The sequence below is a fragment of the Cyrtonyx montezumae genome, unplaced genomic scaffold, assembly GCF_038088225.1.
Source record: "Cyrtonyx montezumae isolate F1298 unplaced genomic scaffold, pur_monq_1.0 scaffold_3, whole genome shotgun sequence".
Taxonomy (NCBI): Eukaryota; Metazoa; Chordata; class Aves; order Galliformes; family Odontophoridae; genus Cyrtonyx; species Cyrtonyx montezumae.
The window spans coordinates 136,630,094-136,643,516 of NW_027072034.1; the positions used below are offsets into that span (position 1 = coordinate 136,630,094).

General features: G+C 42.5%; 1 protein-coding gene across 1 annotated transcript; it reads left to right on the top strand.

The window, feature by feature from the left end:
* The first annotated feature begins 675 nt into the window (after positions 1-675).
* CAV2 (caveolin 2) lies at positions 676-9,447 on the top strand. Its single transcript, XM_065743477.1, has 3 exons — positions 676-868; positions 948-1,135; positions 7,417-9,447. The coding sequence occupies exons 1-3, from the start codon at positions 722-724 to the stop codon at positions 7,565-7,567; spliced, it is 486 nt and encodes a 161-aa protein (XP_065599549.1). The 5' UTR covers positions 676-721; the 3' UTR covers positions 7,568-9,447.
* The last annotated feature ends 3,976 nt before the right edge of the window (positions 9,448-13,423 follow it).

Consider the following 13,423-nt stretch of genomic DNA (forward strand, 5'->3'; position numbering starts at 1 on the left):
GGATCCTGAAGGGTGTCTGAACCTCAAGCCTACCAACTGGCCTTCTTGTTCCCCCCACTCACAGAAGAAAAAAAAAAAAAAAAAAAAAAAGAGGAACTGAGAGGTAGAAATGAAGCTCAAAAGTATATCCCGAGTCATCACTCTGTTTCTTTGCTTGTATTTAAACCAATTGTATACCTCTGCTTGCGAGCCTTTACAGCTAATGAGCCACAGCCAGACTGCTGGATCTAAACCATTTATGTGACACCAGGATCTCCAAATTCATCAGCAGGGAAGAAAAAAGCATCAGCGGGAGTTACGCAGAGCTGCGATCCGGGCAAGAACAATGCAGCGTGATCCGGAGCATTGTGTTAGGTGACTTCCTACCCAAACCTTGCAGTAATTTTTGTATCACTTTCCTGCACGTTCCTCTCAGCTCGAGGCTGTTCTTAATAGAACGTAGCGGGGAACATTAAAGAAATGAAAGAATATTAAAGAAAATTACAGGTGGGCGAGGCTGCTTGTGCCCCGTTCACCCTCGGGCTGGCTGCGGGCAGCACACAGGACCAGCACGGCTCCCGCCCGCCTCAGGGCCGCCGTCGCTCCGTGTGCCGGTCCCGGCGCAGGACTCGGTGCGGCCCTGCGGGGCGTGGCCGGACCTCCCCGCGCCGCTCCGCCCCAGCCCGGCGGGGCCGCGGTGCCGGGGGCGGCGGACGGGGCAGGGCGGGAGCCGGGCAGCGCCATGGGGCTGGAGACGGAGAAGGCGGACACCCGCATCTTCATGGACGACGATCACTTCCCGCCGGGCGGCCCCGCGCTGTCCGAGGCGGAGAAGTGCGCGGAGGACGCGCTGGAGCGGGACCCCCGCGGGATGAACGCCCATCTCCAGGTGCCGGGCGGGGCGGATGGGGCGGCGGGGCCGGGGCCGGGCGGCGGCTGACGGCCGTCGGGGCTGTTCGCTCTTCCAGCTGGGCTTCGAGGACGTGATCGCCGAGCCCGAGCTCACCCACTCCTTCGACAAGGTGTGGATCTGCAGCCACGCGCTCTTCGAGCTCAGCAAGTACGTGCTGTACAAGCTGCTGAGCCTGCTGCTCGCCGTCCCGCTGGCCCTGGTGTTGGGGATCGTCTTCGCGGCCCTCAGCTGCCTGCACATCTGGTGAGTGCGTGTGCGGGGCGGGGGCAGAGGGCGTGGGGCCGGGGCTCTGCCCTGCTCTGCTCTGCCGCCTGCGTGCCCCAATGGCACCGCCGCCATTCAGCTCTCTGCTTTGCTCTTAGCAGCTTTCCCGTCTAAGGTAAGCTCCTTGGGGACAGAGCTTTGCCGTTTGTGCGGCACCCTGCCTGGCTATTGGCTGCTTGTTATTGTAAACCAGAGTACAGAACTGTCGAAACGAGTGTGTTTTAAATGGCAGGCCCGTGCAGGAGCATTGCTTACACCTGACACCTCCTCAATAAGCTTACCTCTTTCTTTGCTCGCTGACTGAAGGAAGCTTTAGGAGGCCCAGCTCAGTCTTTCTTTGCTACTGTCACGAAGTCAGCTGTCACTGCCTCACAGCAGGTGCATCTGAGGTGTGGTGCAAAGACCCGCTCCTGAGCTCAGAAAAGCCATGGCCATGGTTCACAGGCAAATACTCCAAAGTTGCAAGGCTGGTGTGCTTTATACAGAAAGTGCTGGTGAAATATCAGGGAAGAGCCTCTTGAGCCCAGAGAGACAGGTGATGGTGGAGAAGGAAGAGAGGCAGGGGAAAGAATGATGTTGAAGGAAGAAGGGAGACCATCAGGCTGCAGAAGAAAGCACAAATGCCTGTCATCAGTGTCATTCTTGCAAACCAGGATTTTCTGTGTGCATGAGTTTTGACGTAAGCCTCGTTTGGCTTGAGTAATACTGGTATCATGAAGGACTCAGTAAGGAAAACAAAATGCTATCCAGAAACTGGGAAAAAAACCTATGTAAAAACATTGATTGTTTGAACTTCCAATGGCAATCTTTTGGTTGCAGATTTCAGATTTCAGAAGAGGAATGGAAATTTGGGTTGATGGCATTGTTACAATCAACTTCAAAACCTGATTAACTTCAATTCTGGAGCATGCGGAGTTTGCAATGAGGAGTTGCAGTATAATTTAGAACTGCTACTTTTCTGAGCCTCAAATTATTATGGACAGTTTATAGTGGGCCTAGACTTTCATGTCAGCCAGTGATCACTGTGCCATACCATACCAGGACTGCAAAAGGATATGGCGGACATAAAGATTTCTTTTAGTGAAATGTCTATGGAAGAGTTCATTGTTGCTCAGACTAACAACATTTAGTGCTGGAGAATGGCCTTATATCTGGATTTCGTGGGCTGGATATGTGGACACAAATTCCACCGAACAGGACTCAGAGGTCAATTTCTATTTGTGCAAGTAGTCCCCAGTGACAGTGTCAGGAACTGTAGTTCCCAGTACATCTGAAATAGAACCGAGTGAATGTTGCACTTGATTTTGAAAAGTTTCCATTGACTGTCTGCAGACTCATTTGTCTCCCCAGCAACTAATTTTCTGTGCTTAAGTTCACTGTCAATACGGAGATGATCTTTCATTTTGATCTTGCACCTGGATGGGTGTGAAAGAATCACCCAGCTCAGGAGTGCTGTCTGCACCCCCTTGCACCCTCCCCAGTGCTACAGTTGGTAGCACGGCACAGTCTGGTCTTCCCACAAACACAGCCTGGATTTGTTCTCACACAATGTTTGAGCAGGCTGAGGTTTTGGTAACTTATTTCTGCAACTCCCAGTGTTGTAAATTTCTTGGCATTAAGGAGTTCAAAGTTGCTGTGTTTGGGAGGATAGTGCAGGAGCAACTGATAGCAGAGACATTAAAAGGACCTAAATGCTGGCTCCCATGTAAGCCTGTTGGGTCTGTAAAAATAATCAGCTTGTTTTGTGGTTGCAGGAATGGGAATTCTGTTATAATTCTGACTTCAACTGTTTCAACGTCATGGGAAAGCGTTGGGCACGCTCTCCCACATGGCTGCCTACAGGAGGGCTTATCTCTGCCTCCTTTGCAGCATCCAAACCACTGAGATGCTGATGTTGATCACTTACAGGGGAGGTTTTCCTAAGAATAAATTAGAAACTGTTTCAACAACACTTGGAAATTCCAGGGAACAAAGCTCACACAAATGTTGCAGTTTTGTCGTCTTGCTAAAAATCTACTGAAGTTGGACAGCATTCCTCAAGCACCAAGGACCCTTCATGGCTTGCACTCTTCATATCTGATAGTAAATGTTGTCTTTCATCAGAGAAAGAGCACTAAAGAAGGAAATGAGCACATGAAACATTGTGGAAAGCAGAAATAACCCTCGAGTTTTCATTGTGACCTATTAAAAATGAACGCACTCTGGTTCACTTCTCACATTGCTTGAGCTAAAATCCAGATTTACACTGCCTGGTGAAAGATACTGAAACTGCAGTAGCTAGTGTGCTGGTGACATACATACAAGCTACTTCAAGGAAGGCTGCTTCTCCTCGTGGCTTCTCTCTTAGTGATGGCTGTCGTTTTCATCGCACCTATACATTCAGAAGTTGTCAGACCAACTTTAACAGTTATCTGTGAATATCTGAGCAACCTTTTAAACATGTCCCTAGATTGAGGCTGTTAAGATTATTGATTTTTTTTTTAATATGAGCAGAACACTGCTGGTTCTCCAGGCAGCTCCTGGAAAGTCATGATCTCTGTGGTCGATCCAGAGACTAATTCTTGTTTCAAGCCATGTGTTTGCAACCTCTTGAATTTCACATACGCTTTTTTTGTAATCTTATCTATAAAATGTCCTGTTAATAAATCATATATTTATTCTCGGAATAAATATATGAGAGTCTATAACTTCAGGTTGGAGATGAGCTCCAAAGCTCAAGGAGTCATCCGGCGTTGTGCTCTTGTCACACGAGCATCTGTTCACAGTGCTCAGACATAACCAGGGGCACACACACAGATGAGCAGATTTGAATGTGCATCATCTCCTAAACAATTTTTGTCTGCAGCTCCATTTACATGGCTTTTTGCTATCATATTCAACCCCCAAAATCTCCCTATTTGGCTGTCTGAAATCAAAAGAAGTTACAGCACAGCTGTGCCATGAAGACATGCCACGTGGTCTGGTGTTGTCTTGGTGTATAACTTGTCCTCTAGGAAGGGAGTAGGTGGTGTTGTCTTGCTTCTCTTTTAGTTTTATCTTTTCCAGTCTACCTGAGCCCTGGGATATGAAATGCTTGGTTTTACTGTACTTTGTGTACTGCGTGTGGGTCATGCTTCAGTGGTTACCTCTTTGCTCGTAAGTATGGTTAGTGGGGTTTTACAAGAAGCTCTGAAACTGCTAGCTCATATCAGCAGTCTGTTCACAGTATTTGCTTATACTGTAATACCATGCAAGACAAAATCATAATGCAGTGCTCATGCAAGCCTGGAACCGGATAGTTTAAGCACTGGCTGGTTTAGTATTTGAAAAATGTCGTTAGGATTTGTCTGAGATTTCATTTTGAAAGACTTCACAGGAGAAGATGCAATTCTTCACTATAAAACAGGAGCCTGAATTAATGGTGAATGATTACTTCAAGTACATTGTCCAGCTCCATGAAAAGTTCAATTGCCTCCTGAGAAAATACCTTATGAGTAAGAATCAAGTTGTATTTTGTTTGGTTCTTACCAATGTTCCATTAGGAATTAGCAGGAAAAAAAGCCAACAGTGTTAACAAACATGATATGTATAAAATGGATGATATGTATAAAATTGTAGAAGTCATACCTTGAACAAAAATAAAGACAACAGAATAGGCTGGAACAGAGGGGATCATCTGCTCTTTTCAGGTCAACAACTCCCAGAAGAGGTGAATTGTTTTACTTTGTAAAAGGATGGGTATTTTATAACATATAGGTACAGTATGATTTAAAGGCAGGTTATATGAGTAGCTGCAATACCCTGATGATGCTTCAGCTTAGATATCAAATTCAGAAAAGCTTTATTCTTCTTTCCAGTGCTCTACCATTCTACCAAGAGTAGCTCCAAAATTGCAGTAAATGTTGATATCCTTAGGATATGTGTATTTTAAAAGTAAGAAAACACTAAGTCAACTGACTTTTGTTTTAAAATTGAGAGCTACTTGCATTCTGTTTTTTTTGTATGCAGTATACCGTAAACATGGATAATGTGTAAAGAGATTTAAAAAGTTACCAAACATTTTTATATTTCTTCTATGTAACATGACCAAAAGATGCTGAGTTGTGGTACAGTGTGGATGATCTCTATAGCAGCTGCCTGTAGTGTGATGGCTGTTTTCCCAGCCTTCCCTATTTTTCTCCTGGTGATTCACTGCAACTTTCTGTAAAGCTTTTGCATAATGTGGTATTTGTTTAGGTTGTAGTTTGTGTGGTCCTGTTTATAGGTGATCCAATAGAAATGCAGGCCTCCAGTAGAGATGTAGGCCTCTCTGCTTCCCTGCTGATGAGCTAGATTGAAAAAAAAGAAAGGAAAAAAGGCAGGCCAAATTAAACTTAGATGGCAGCAGAGGAGGGGTAGCCTCTATAAAATAGTTGGAATGGAAAATGGGTGCAGTCAACACAAGCTGAGTAGCCATTTCTGGTGTTCTCCATGTGTTGGTTGGAGAAGTTTTTTTCCCTTTGCATTATTGATGCTCATCAACTTCAGCATGAAGCCCTGATTTTATTTTCTATAAATTATCTATTCTATATGTAGTGATGCTGTAAGTGATTAATAAACATGCTGTTTACGGAGTTCAGTTTAAAGCTACAGGTACTATGTTCCAGTAGCACTTGCAGTTCTATGCGGTGTGTGATTGACTAGCAGACACAAAGGAAGAGAAGGCTTTAGAAAAACCATTCTTGTTTAAATCCATGTGGGTTAGCTTGGAGCACAGCACAGACATAGTAGCATACAGCTTGCACTGTATGCTAAAAGCTGAGAGTCCAGTTAAACATTGAAAATAATTCTTTTATTCTTACTCTTTAGGTATCTAAGCTTTGATTTTTTTTTAATGACAGTTATATTTTTTTCTACACTGTTATTTTGAGTAGTGCTCACTGAAAATACACAATATTTACTTAGATATTTTTCAGAACTGTGATAAAATAATTAAATGTTTTGCATAGTACTTCCAACCGAAGTCAGTGGGAGTTCTGAAACTGAAAGCAAGACTGGGATCTTAAATCTTGAACGCAACAACAAACTGAAACAGCCTGTTATCTCTGTCAAAATGATCTGTGGCTTCTTCTGCCTCATGTAGGAAATGAATACATTACATATGGTGCGGAGATTTTTGAAAACCTCTTTCTAGTATGACTTCAGTATTACATATATTATGTATACATGTAATCTGTTTGCACCCAAGAACACCAAGCTTAGTGAAATGGCCAGGGATCTGGGCCAGGAAGTGATTAAAAAAGGAGAATAACTGGTGCTGCTGTGGTCACTGATCCTGCATGTGTCAGCCCTGGTGCACCAGCCATATGTGCACGCCTGGCTCCCCTCTGCTGTCAGTGCACTTAGCTTAAGCCACCACTAATGACACTGCTTTGGAGTCAGGACATATGGAGAGCGTACACGGATGATTCCTGAGCTCAGCGGACTGAAAGCACAATTCTTTCAAGTACGCAAGCAGATAAAAAGATCTTTTCCCTAGGCAAGAGTTTTGACCTCATTCTGCTTTTCTGTTACTCATGCATAAGTGAAAAGCTTCACAGTATCAACAAGGTCCTGCATGTGTGAGGTTTGGCATGTCTGTGTACTACAGCAATTAAATGTAATTCAGTATTGCTCTACTGTTTCTGCACTATTGTAACAAGTTTAACCTTGGTCTTCCATCAGCAGGAATGAAGTGTGGATGCCAAGTTGTGTGTGTGTGTGAGAGGGGGGGACAGAAAAGAAACACCTGAGAGATGTCAGACCAAGGGACACAAGAGTGCCCTAAAGGGATCATAGAGAGCAGTGTTCCCAGGTGATCAAACCAGGGAGAGAATGGTTTCTGTCAGACCCCAAAAACTCCCACTCCTGACTGCTTTAAGGACAGATCCTTAACTACAGGTTGCAGCATCACCTCCAGCAGTAGGAGAGAACAGCAAAAGTTCACCCCTATAGGAGGCATGGCCAAAAGTTTGCTCAGTGTTGCCACATAAGGATAAGCAGAAACATGACAAGGAGTGACCATCTGCTGCACACAAGTGAGCACAACCAGAGGAGCATATGTGTTGTGCTTGCATAAGTGTGAGGCTTTGAGTGAACAAAATTGTTGGAGAATGAGTGCAAGATTGCAAAATAGACTTGTTTAAGAGATGTAGAGTAGGAACATCACCTCCCTTTGCCATAAGTAAGCACTTTTCTTCTCTCAATTGCCCCATGTTATGGCAGCAGTAATCTCACAGATCCTCCTTCTGCTTTTTTTGCAGGATTGTGGTGCCTTTTGTGAGAACCTGTCTCATGGTCTTGCCTTCAGTGCAGACCATATGGAAGAGCCTGACAGATGTTTTTGTTGCACCGTTCTTTCATAGCGTGGGCCGCTGCTTTGCCATGGTTAATATACGTCTGGACCAGGAGTAATGTCAGGGTTGCAACACTGCTGTAATTGTAGATGGTGTTATCCCTCTTTCTAATGTAACATGCAAGCACTTACCATTCATTCCAACCTGTTAAGATGATAATGGCTGGTTAAGTGGGAACATGCTATTATTCTAAAACTCATTTATTTTCAGGGAATCAATTTAAGACTAAGTAGGCAGTTTTCATATCTAACTATTTTAACGGTAGAATAAATCTGGAGTATGTTGGCAACACTTTATTTTAATGGTACGTTGATTGCTGGATTGCAGAAAAATTCTCTTAAAAGTTTAATTGTCACCATTGTGAGGACGATTGGCATTATTACGATAAATATTTAAATTTAAATTAGTAGGCTGGGTGGGCGAGAATGATCTCTAGGGTTTCACTTTGATTTTACTGCAATTCCTCCAGGGATCATTTTTGGCCCTCACTATGCTGAATGATATACTCAGTCCATTATTTTATTATCTGCATTTAAAATGAAGGACACGATGCATAAGCATACACAGAAGTTAACTCTTCCACAATTCTGTATTGGGGAAGAGACTCCCTAGAAGGTTATCCCTTAAAATAAGGTGTTACCTAATGATTTGGAATATCAGCTCATCTGTATATTTTATTTAATAAGAGGTTAACTTTGCTGTATATTTTGTACCTTTGTAAATGGCACTTGATGAGCTTTCTTTTATTTCTGTAGTATTTGAACTCTTAACACTTACTAGGCAGCAAGAGTGAGAAACTGCAAAAAAGTGACTTGAGATAACTAAAACTTCAGTGTATAAATTATGCAGATTTTTAAGCATTGCTGTGCAATTCTAGTATATCCATTATATATAGTCGTGTGCAAAAGAAAGTTTTTTCATACAAGACTATGCAAAAGAGGTGGAAATATCTGTTTATGAGAAGTGGTTTTTCCTATTAAAAAATGGACTGTAGTAAATGCAACCCTGCCTATTTCTGTGTATTACCTGTGTGGACACCAGGATATTTAAAATGATGGATACTATGCTGGCACTTTAACTAAGTAACAAGCTATTTAATAAATCAAGTGGGTGTAATTGGTATCCTTGCCTAACTCTTGGTCTACTGCCTTGACTCAACTTCCCATGTTGCTTATTACTACTTTAAAGCCTAACCTGTAACAAAGCCCTTTTTCTGTCTGCACCTAATGTGGCTTGTAAACCAGAGTAACAGAACATGTATGGAGGTACACTGAAGTTACATTAGCCTTCTAATGGCTTTATGCTGCTGTTTTTCCTGCTGTTGTGAAATGTTTGTATGACTTAGAATTTTGTTTTCTAAAATGGTGTCACAGGTTTCTTATCAAAAAGAGTATATAATAAAAGAATAAAATATCAGCTTTTTTCCAATTGTCAACTTTATTTTTTCAGGTTTTTCAACTTTTAAAAAAGCTTTTAAAATGCTGAACAGCGTGGGATTCTTCCAAAATATGAGAGAGGGAAAAGAAGTGGATAAGCATCAGTACTGTTCCACTATTATCCACTGTATTTAAGTTACACAGGGAAATTATGTATCTCTTTGTGTCTCTGATGCAGGTTTTTTGGTGCAGAATTTTGGCTGTACTCACTGAAAAGCTTAATTCCTTTTTTGAGTGCATGCTTTACTTACAAATAAGCTGCAGAATTTTCTTACTCATTGGCCTACAGAAGCTAGCTAACACTGCATATTTTTTGCACGTTAAGGACATCTTTGTACATTAAGAACTTTTCTATTTGTCACAATTAGAGAGGGATTCATAAGGCTTTTGAAAACTGGACCTTAATGACTTCTATGGAGTTTGGTCTTCTTCAAAATATCTTTCTTCTGTTAAAACTGAAGTATTTCCTGCTGAAAATAAAGATTCATCAGGCCAGGCTTGACTTCTTTTGGTATTTATTTTTTTCTTTTCAAAGTCCAAGGATGTTTACAAGGATATTTTACACACACACACACACAAATAAAAATAAATCCCTATAATGAATTAATTAACTAAAAATGTGTATTGAATCATCTCAATCACTGGTCTAAAAGGAGCCCTATAAAAGCCTGAGATATGAGAGAACTCAGGTGTGCATCCAACCTTGACATTAAGGAAAAATGTGGCCATTTAGGTTAAGTACTGGATATATGCACTCAATAGCTTACTGAAGTCATCCAGCTGTGGCTACCACAGAGAATGAAGTGGAATGATTTTCTTAGTTCTTTTGATTTGCACCTTTCTGTTTGTCATTAACTGGTTCTTTTCACCATTCCTCTGTTACTGTGCATCTGCCCCAGGCAGCGCTGGATTCCAGTATCCATGGACTTCAGGATGTGACAGTTGTGACATATGACAAAACCCTCCAGTAACTGATACTATCCATGGACAGCAGGAACCAAATGGATTCTGACTCTGAACTGTGTTTGTAGATGTAGGATCCATTCCTTAAATTCATTTCTGTTTTGAAACATGGACAAATGATACCAACTGGCACCAGAACAGCAACTTACAAATAAGAATTTAGGCAAAAGGAGGAATCCAGAAACTTAGGCTCATTCTCTACTACAAATCTGGGCAAATTTGCACCTGATTCAGATTATCTGCTTTGAATGCTGCTCCCTCTTCCCCTATGTGAAGTGGGAAAAATGTTGCTCAAAGCAAAGGTAAACGTTCCATCATTATGGTAGAGTTGTGAGGGTAAGTAAATAAAGCATGAGATGATCCAATTCCAACCTCTTTTTTTGTTAGCAGACTTTACAAACAAGAACTGGAGATTCAGTTCTGTCGTGCGTAATGTTTCAGTATCATGTTTTTCATGGAGGTCACAAGTTAACAGACAGAAATAACCCCATTTATCTTCCTGGGCTTTTTTCTTTTAACTCACAATGAAATTTAACCTGCATCATTCTGAAAACAATTTCTTAAAATCCTTCTAATCTGACTGTAGAACTTAGATATTTATATCCTATCTTTCCACACCCTCCTTGCTCACCACATAAATTGGCACAAATTCTTAACAGAAACTTCGAGATCTTAGGAAATGAGGAGCCCTCCTTCACCTACCCAGAAAGCTCACCCAGACGTACAGCAACTAAAAAATGCAGAACATCCCTGCAGCTCTGGGACCTCAGACCACACATTCACATTTATTGGAAGCCAAAGAATGGTAAGCCCATTATTTTTACAGGGTGTGATCTTTCCCCCCACCTGCAGAGATAAAGCTATTGCTGTTAAGCTGTACTAACTCTCTTTTAAAAATACATGGACAAAAACATGTGGTTTTTTTCAAGAAAAACAAAACGAATATGGAACACAGTCAAACTCTGGACACTCTACCAGAGTTGTCTGTTAGTACACTGTGTTCATGAAGACCTCCAGTGAGCACACAGAACCACCAGTTACACATTTAAAACTGAGGTGCTTTCTTCATGCAGTTTTACAACTGAGGGGTGAATTATTAAGGCTATTTTTAACCCAGTGACACTGATCTTCCAAAGCTTATTTCAATAAAAAGAAAATGTCTTCTGTAGAGACAATCCAGAGGAGCTAGGATAGGTTCCGGCTCTGAATCATTCTCCAGAGAAGAGTCTCTGCAGTGATTAATGCAAAATGTTTGTCTTGGCTTGGGTCCTTTCCTCTGCTGAGTAAAAAAATTTGTATCCTCCAAGAATTGTGCAGGCCTATGGAAGCAATCTAAGTATCTAAACAGCAGAACAGGCTCTTCTCCATGTACATTTCTCATAATCTCATAGTTTAGATGTTAAGAGGAAATTCTGTACTGAGAGGGTGATGAGGCAGTGGCACAAGCTGCCCAGAGAAGCTGTGGATTCCCCATCCCTGGAGATGCTCAAAATCAGGTTGGATGGGGCACAGGGCAGCCTGAGCTGGGGGGTGGCAATCTGCTCATGGCAGAGGATTGGAATGAGATGGTGTTTAAGGTCCCTTCCAACCACAACCATTTTACAATTGTGTAATTCTATGATCTCAATGACAAAAAATCATATCTTATGTAAGCATCGGGGAGGGGGTGCTTGAGTCCCATGAGATAGAGTCGTTCTCAAGCTTCTATTTCTACACAGTGTAGTTAATATCATGCTAGAACTGGCTGAGTGGCACAGAATGGTGTCGACACCAACAGCAGTCATGGCCCAGCTCAGTTTTGTCCAGATACTGAAAAGGGCTGAGAAAAGAGTGACTCAAACTGCTCAAGGTCTGGAAAACTTACCTTCAGTTGACAGAAGCGAAGCTTTCAATCTATTTTCCTCACCAACCAAGGTGGTTACAAGACGCCTTGATTGAGAACTACAGGGACTAGCTATAAAACAAGATATACATGCCTTACACAGGATTGAAATGATAGTCAGGCATTTAGATCCAAAACTGTAATCCCTGCCCAGATGCCACCCAGCTAGGAACATGTTTAAACGCAGAAGGCACCTCCCTCTCATATAACCTTCCCTCAATACCTACGGTTTTATTTTCATCGTGCCTAGAGCTGCCCTTGTTTGAGCAACTTATCATCTTACTTGCATCCAAGCCCAATCAAAATAAGCAAAGAAAGCGACTACATGTCAGCAGAGTGGGGTACTTCCCAAAATATGCTTTCCCAGGAGTCCAACTGCATTAGCACACTTCAGATTGGCAAAATTGAACTCGGGTTTCTCACTTGCTGGATTACACTTCTAGCCCTCAGGCTGTTGTGAAATGTGCTATGGCAGCAGCACCTCCATTTAAAAGGGAATCACTCACAGCTAGAGGTTATGAGAAGAAAGGAATGTGAGGGCAGCTCACCATCTATCCTGAGGAAATGTCTCCTCTGACACAAACGGGCCAAGTAACAAAAAAGCATGCATGAGAGATGATCCTATATTCTGATATAGGACCGAGGCAAGGCCACTCACTTCAGTGGAAAAGCTCTGATTCACTGAGTGGTAATTTAAACCATGGACAGCCTCTGGAGTGGGGACAGAAGAACTATCATGAATTCTCTGAGACTGAAAGTCTGTACATTGGGGAACAAGGAAAACACTGGTCTGCACTTTAAGCCCATCCCAATGCCTGCTATCACGCAGCAGGGTAAGCACTGTATTCAGAGCTGATAAAAGCTCGCTACCAACAGCTCTGGCAGCTCAGGCCTTCAGCCAGCAAACCCTCCAAAAATGCACATAAAAGGATTCACTTCAGCAGCTGAACAGAAGACACTGGAACCACAGTGATTTTCCTCTCCTAAGCCTGAGGTTTAAAAACCTGTGTAAGGAAGGCTGCTCGTGGGCAGGCTGTTATCTGACAGCCTTGCTGCCGTTGTAGCCATACAAAAGAATACCGATTCTCAGAGCTGATTCCGATCTCTCTGGCATTGTCATGCAAGTATCAGGAGTATTGCTGATACCATAATTGGAATAATTACACAACTTCAGGGGGAGGAGTGGAGTGAGAGGCAGCGTTTGATAGCAGACAAAGCCACGCAGTGAGCAGCCATGCACATTTCGTTCAGTTTTGTGACTCATTTTCTGACACTATTTTTTTGAGGAATTGTTTCCAATCCAATTTTTGCTTTTGGGAAGAAATGTTTCCTGCCAGTACCAAGGCTTTTCTTCTCAGAAACTTCTTCTTGCACATGCTCGGCTCCACGTTTACAGTCAGTTCTCACTTAAGGCAATCCCAAGATCTGAAAGTTGAGTTAAAGCAAAACTTTGAAGCATAAAATGTTTTTAAAATGAGACTTGAAATACTTAGAGTCGGTGTGATGGAAAAAGAACAAGGGCGGGGAGGTGGAAAGCTAGTTAATACATATTCTGTTCAGCAGCTACTGTGGGCTGCCAACGGTGCAGCAAAGCTCAACGAGAAGATATGCAGTAATACTGAATAATGGGTCG